Source organism: Mus pahari, chromosome 7, assembly GCF_900095145.1.
Source record: "Mus pahari chromosome 7, PAHARI_EIJ_v1.1, whole genome shotgun sequence".
Taxonomy (NCBI): Eukaryota; Metazoa; Chordata; class Mammalia; order Rodentia; family Muridae; genus Mus; species Mus pahari.
Genome location: NC_034596.1, coordinates 95,518,629 through 95,525,099, shown reverse-complemented (window position 1 = coordinate 95,525,099; position 6,471 = coordinate 95,518,629). Strand labels below are relative to the sequence as shown.

The following is a 6,471-nucleotide window of genomic DNA, read 5'->3' as shown; positions in this document are numbered from 1 at the left end:
GGCAGAGCAGATGCACTGAGGCGCAACCCTGCAGCCTGAGCATTACCCCGAGCCTCTTCCTCTCGGGCCCAGGTCTGCGCGCGCAGGCTGCACCTGCCCGCGCACTCGGGCCACCACGTGCTGAGGCCCCGCCCCGCTCCGGTCCCCGCTCCCCCAACGCGCACCCGGCCCCGTGCGGCTCCTCTCCGCTAGGCTGCGCAGGGCACCGGGCTGGCGACCGAGGAGGGACCGCGTCGCCCCTCCCTCCCCCTCCTCGCCCCCACCTTCTCGCTCTCCCCGGGCGGGCGGAGCCGCAGCCGCGCACCGTGGGCTCGCGCCCCGCCTTTGTCTCCCGCGCCCGCCGCCGGCTGCCGGAGCCGCTTTGTGCGGCTCGGCCGCGGCTCAGCATGGACGTGACGGTGTCGCAGCTCGTTGAGCTGTTTCTGCAGAGCCCGCTGGTGACCTGGGTGAGCGCTCGGAGCGGCACCGGGGGGCCGGGAGGCTCCGTGTCGGGTGGGCGTCCCGCGGCTTCCCACTCGGGAGCGCGCACCTGTTCCCGGCGACCGTGGGGGCGGGGGAGGGGTGACCCCTCCCGAAGCCCAGAGACCCGCGGTAGGGGCGCAGAGTGGGACCGCGGACCGGCGGGCTGAGCGTGCTGCCTTCCTGTGCATCGGAGACGTGAGGAATTTGTTGAAAAGTCCCTTTTATTTATTTCTCTATTTTCCTCGCTTTCTGGGACGCTGGAGAAAAGTTAGCCAGAAGTTTTTCTCCTGTCCGGTGTCGGTTGCCTGAGGCGGGAAAGGACAGCGGTTCGGGAAGGGTAGGCTTGCTGCCTGCGGAGAGTACCGCGGTGGTTGGTGACCTCCTTGGCCTGCCTTGTCCCCCAGCGTCAGACCCACATGCTTTTGCCTCCCCGCAGGTGAAAACTTTTGGCCCGTTTGGAAGCGGCCACCAGGACAACTTGACGCTGTACATGGACTTAGTGGACGGCATCTTTTTGAATCAGATCATGTTGCAAATGTAAGTTGCCTCTCCAGAGAGGATGCTTTAAGAAACCTAAGATTGTAGCGTGAATGCCGGGTGGCCAGGGTGGTTCAGGTGGGCCGTTGGACTCCCACCAGCACCTCATTCGAGCTAAGGAAATTTGCGGTTGACTCATTTGTAAACTCGGGGACCTGATGGTAGTCTGAGTGCTGACACCAAAAGTCCCTTTTCTTTTTGGAGGGACACAGAACTGTAAGGAGGGTCTGGTTGGTTACAGGAAATGTCCGCTGCGTCTGGAGCATCGCAGTTTCACTGTGGCTTGAGAAATGAGCTTCTGACTCTCCTTCCCTTCCCAATTGTTGGGCCAGATGCAGTCATTCATCGTCCTTGTGTGAATTGGGTTTAGAAGGCACACAGGCAGTCAGGCTGTTTGGAACGTTTGCTTGGGCTTAAACAGGGTCTTGTGGATACTATTTGCCGGCTGCACCTCTGACCACATCCGTTGTGGAGTTCTGCAGAGCCTGTTTGTCTGATATCTTACCCCCACTTAGGTGTTGGCTCCAACCCCTACATTCTGTGTTTAACTTAGAGGCTTTGGGGATCCTATTGGAAGCGAGTGACAGTATGAGTCACAGGCACTTGGAACAAAATAAAACTGGATCAGCCTTTACATGTATACCCACTCAGCTGGGACGGATGGAGGTGTCACACTCAGTAATCCATTAGCTAATGAAATACAGCTCGGATTTGTAGCTGGGGGCGGGGGCGGGTAGGGGGTGGTTTCCCAATGAGGTGACTCCATTTGTTTTCCTAGGACATTGATTCACAGTGGTAGAAACCCTGTTTTTTTTTTTTGTTTTTTTGTTTTTTTGTTTTAATTCTTCCAATCTCACTGGTCTTCAGAGTCCGACCAGTTTCTAAAGAGACATTTGCTGTTTGTTGGCTTTGGCTGCGCTTCTATATGGACTGATGAGGAAAACTGAGTTTTTCTGAGGCTGCCTCTGAGCAGGCTTGGGCTCTGGCCACACTCCTGCCACCCCCGTCCTGTCAGGCCCCAAGAATGGCTGGGTTCCATTGGTAGAAGGACCGTACAGCCTATCCCCGTTAAGCTTGCGGCTGTGTAATTAAAAAACACAGCAGTGTCCTCCAGTCTTCCACTTAGCTACACACAGGCACAGGGGAGAACAAAAGCCGGGGACCGATTCTCTTTCTTCCCTGACCTTTGGAATTCCTGAAGCCTTTACCACTTGCCTGTAAATCAGGGAAGCCCGGTGGACCTTTCTGGAAACTGCCGGCTCATCGCTTCCTTGCCTTTGGCCCTGGCTGAATTCTGGTAGGGGTTGGCTGTTTCCCTCCCTGACCGTTTTCAGACTCATTTTTCCCTCTGTGATATGTAACTGTGATCCTTCTCGAAGAAGGACCTGGCAGGTGTGCAGCAATCCTGGGACAGCCACAGAGAAAAGAAGTGGCCTTCCTGTACCAGGAAACAGAGGCGGGAGTGGGCACAGGGCCCGCCAGTCATAATTTTCTGCTTCTAGAGAATCATAACTTGGCGCCAGGTAACAGGCATCAAAATGTGTTTGCCTCCGGAAGTGGGTGGGGCTTGACTGCCTAGCAGGCTTTGAAATGACTCCCTGGAATGTATCCCCCCCCCCCCACTCCTGGGCTGGGGCTTAAGATGCACATATTTTCCTCCTTGTAAAAGTAACCTCGATAAGATAGAAATAGGGGCTCCTGTAGTTTTCTGGTATTTACCTGTAGTATCCAGGGTCCCGGGTTCCATAACTGCCTCCTCAGAAGGTGGGGAACTAAAAGACCCTTGGATGTTTGCTGTGGCGCATGGCTCTATTCCTGACCTTTGTAAGGTGGAGGAGGGTCAGGAGATTAAGGCTAGTCTTAGCTACATAGCAAGTTCAAGGCCAGCCTGGGCTATATGAGACCTTATCTCAGAACACACACACACCAAAACCAAAAGAGAACTCTGACTAAGTGTTGAGCATCCTAAGTGGTCAGAATGGGCTTGAACCTGAGGTGGTCTTCCCACAAGCAGTGCGACACTGGGACTCTTGTAGGTGCCCCAGTTTCCTCATCTTCAAAGTGGGAAGTAAAGTTCTGCCCTAAATAAATGGTCCTGGAGATTAAGCGAGATGATTTGCTAGTACCTGGCTTAGCACTGGGTAGGAATGGGTGTTGGGGTCAGTCACATACACAGACAGGGTGCTGGACTTCTTTGGTCTATTTAAAAAAAAAAAAAAAAAAAAGTGTCGCCGGGCGTGGTGGCACACGCCTTTAATCCCAGCACTTGGGAGGCAGAGGCAGGCGGATTTCTGAGTTCGAGGCCAGCCTGGTCTGGTCTACAAAGTGAGTTCCTGGACAGCCAGAGCTACACAGAGAAACCCTGTCTCAAAAAAACAAAAACAAACAAACAAAGTGTGTGTATGCGCATGTGCACGAGCGAGTGCCTGTGACGTCAGAGGGCAGCGTGCAGGAGTTGGTTCTCTCCTATTGTGGAGGGTCCTGGAGAGTGACCTCAGACTTGGTGCCAAGTTGCCGAGCCATCTCACCAGGTGCTTCTGCAGTCTACTTCCTTCCCTCTGTGTTCCTGATGAGATATAGGCTGAGTCCAAGGTCTAGGCTAACACTTGACTTCACCTGGGCCTTAGTGTCCCTTTCTGCCCAGGGGAGCAGTGTTAGCCAGAGGATAAAGTTAGTGATAGTGGGTGCTACCTCCTTCCTGTGCTGGGTGCCTGGAGTCGGCTGCTGTGCTATCTCCAGGTGGGAGGCAGTGGAGTTCGGATATGGCAGAGCTGTGTGACTGACTGAGTTGGGGTAGGGCTGAGATAAGAGGTTGTTACCTAATACTTCAGAGCCTTCAGAAGGCTGGCTGTGGTCACCTGACTGCACCTGGCCATTGTCTGTGGCAACCCGAGAAGGCTGGGTAGTAAGTAGTTTCTTGGCCCTGGCCTCGATGACATCAGGCTCACCTGGAAGCAGGAAAGCCCTGGTGGGCTCAACTTTCAAGGGAGGCCCAGGGCTAGGGTTCCTGAGTGAGATCTACCGAGCTTAGCTGGCTTCAGGCAGGATAGCTTCCACTACTCACTGTTGTGCTACACTGAGCAGAATGCTCCACTCTCGAAGCCTTGGCTTCCTGATCTGTGATAAGGGGGTAGAATTTTGTAGATGAGGGGAGGACCAAGCAAAATGGTGCATATTAATGCCTGGGTGTCATTAGTGTAGTCTGAGTGAGGCAGGGCTGGGCCGTGTGTGTATCTGTATAATCATGGTAGTATGCATCTGTACTCGTGAGAGGAGCCTCAGTAGACTAAGGGTTCTGTCTGTCTGCTGACGTGTGCCCTTCTTAGGAAAGTGGCAAATTCCCATGTGGCTTATTCAGACTCTTGTGACCCCTGGGCCTCTGACCCTCGTTTCTGGCAACTTGTGTGGGGCATTGAGTGGGTAGACATGACGTTTGTCTTCCTTAAGCAAGACTAAAACTTTTGGTTTATTTCCTAATAAACGATCTTTACCCCAAGAGACTTATTAACTGAGGGAATACTAATGATAGTGATAATTAGTCTAATTAGTCACATAACTAAACTAATGTCAGGGCTCTTTTCTAGTGTTCCTTCAATTAGCCGTTTCTTTCCAGGCCTGGGGAGAACAAAAGCAGATACGGCTTGCACATACCAGGTCCCGGGAATGTGCAGACCCTTTGCCAATGGGTGTCTGTCCGTGGTGCATACTGATGTTGTGGGTACTTGACACTCCTGCAGCAGCAGGTGTGGCTCCATTAGTAAGCACGGGGTTCAATCCCTGCCTGGCATTACACATAGCGGGGGTGGTGGTGGTTCACTCTTGAGTCCTGGTAGGAGGGAGAGGCAGGAGAATCAGATGCTCAAGGTCGCCCTCGATTATTTAGTAAGTTTGAGGCAGCCTGGGCTACAAAAAAACTGTCTCTAAGACAAAAGAAAAGAAAAGAAGAGAAACCCAGGATTTAAATAACAATGAAACTGTTGGGTCTCCTAACACCTGCAATCCCTTTATTTATTTTAAAAGTTGAGCATGAGGAGCCTTGTAAGTTGAAGGCCAGCTGGGCCACATAATGAGAATCTGTCTCAGAAGTAAAAAGAAGAAAAAAAGAAAAGGTTAGGGATATGGCCTGGTGGTGAGTGCTTGGCAGGCATCTGTGCAGCCCAGGTTCATTCCCCCACTTCCCCAAAACAAGAATGGTAAGTTAGGAAAGCCTGCAGCTTCTCTCAGCTTCATGTGTTAGGCTTAGGCCCTGTGAAGCCGCTGCTCTGCTCACAGCTGGCCCCTTCATGGAACCCCTCTCTTGGTCATGCTAGGGAGGCTTCTGTGGCTAAATGCCGTTACAGTTGAGATGCAGAGTGCTGCTGCCTCTTGGCTAAGTTGATTTCCGGAGTGTTCTTCCCCTTTATCTCCTTAGTAACAAAGGGCTCTAGAAGGTACGGTTTTGACAGACTCCAACATGCAGTGGGGACAATGCTGTCACCTGATGTGGCCATTTGAGGGGCTGTGAGATGACTGTGTGAGGTTGGGGGCTGTGGGAAGAAGGTTCTGATGCTTCGGACACTGTGTGGAGCCTCTAGAGTATATGTCAAATATTTACTCAAAGGTTGACTGTTAAACAGCTTGCATCACAAAAGAGCCTTGTGTTGCGCTTCCAGTGACATTTGAAATGATTCAAGGTGTGGGCCTTTCCCTTCTATTTCTCCATCTTACGTTAATGAGGCCCGGGATTTATTTCTGTGGCTCCCCATCAGCTCTGAGTAGGCTCTGTGCCTTCATCATCACAGGGCTTTTGATAGATGAAACTGGGAAGAAGAGCTTTGAGTTCCCTGCCTTTATCCTTGGTGGTGCCTCGGGAGCGAGCGGGTGGAAGGGAGGCCTTTGCTATGAAAGGCAGAGCAGCCGTTTCCCACACTGAGGATTTGCGGGAACTGGCCTGCATGTAGATGAGCCAGGCCGTACATGGCTTGAGCTGACAGCTAGTTTACCCAGTCTCACCTGAGGTTGGAAAAGGATGCTTGAGGCGTTCCCACCCTCCGCTTTTCTTATGTGGTGTGCTGACACACCAGTCCTGGACATCAGCCGGTCAAGACACTGTTGCATCTGGGGAGTGTAGCTCATGAGCAGGACCAACCTAATTCCAGATGGCAGGGGGCCTGTACTGAGTGGAACATGGCTCTGAAGGTCACCAAACGGGCCAGGGCCTTGCTTTGTATTTTTCTTTCTTTCCTTTTAAAAAAAGATCTATTTATTTATTTTATGTATATGGGTGTTTTGTCTACATGTATGCTTGCACACCAGAAAAAAGGGTATCCCATGGGATGAGAGTGACAGGCGGTTGTGACTGCCATGTGGGTGCTGGGATGGAACCCAGGACCCTTGGAAGTGACTGGTACTCTTAGCTGCCGAGCCATCTCTCCAGCCCCTCCTTTTCTTGGTATTTCACATATATTTCTTTGCCTGTCTTTTTTTTTTTTT

At 52.2% G+C, this 6,471-nt stretch overlaps 1 protein-coding gene across 2 annotated transcripts in view; it reads left to right on the top strand.

The window, feature by feature from the left end:
• Positions 1-239: 239 nt before the first annotated feature.
• Ccdc88c (coiled-coil domain containing 88C) overlaps positions 240-6,471 on the top strand; it is a 119,296-nt gene continuing 113,064 nt past the window's right edge. The window contains exons 1-2 of one of the 2 annotated variants that reach the window (XM_021202268.2): positions 240-446; positions 899-999. In XM_021202268.2, coding sequence (XP_021057927.1) covers positions 387-446; positions 899-999 — 161 coding nt within the window. In that variant the 5' untranslated portion in view covers positions 240-386. The remainder of the gene's footprint in view (positions 447-898; positions 1,000-6,471) is intronic. The other variant, XM_029540869.1, reaches the window with a different exon arrangement.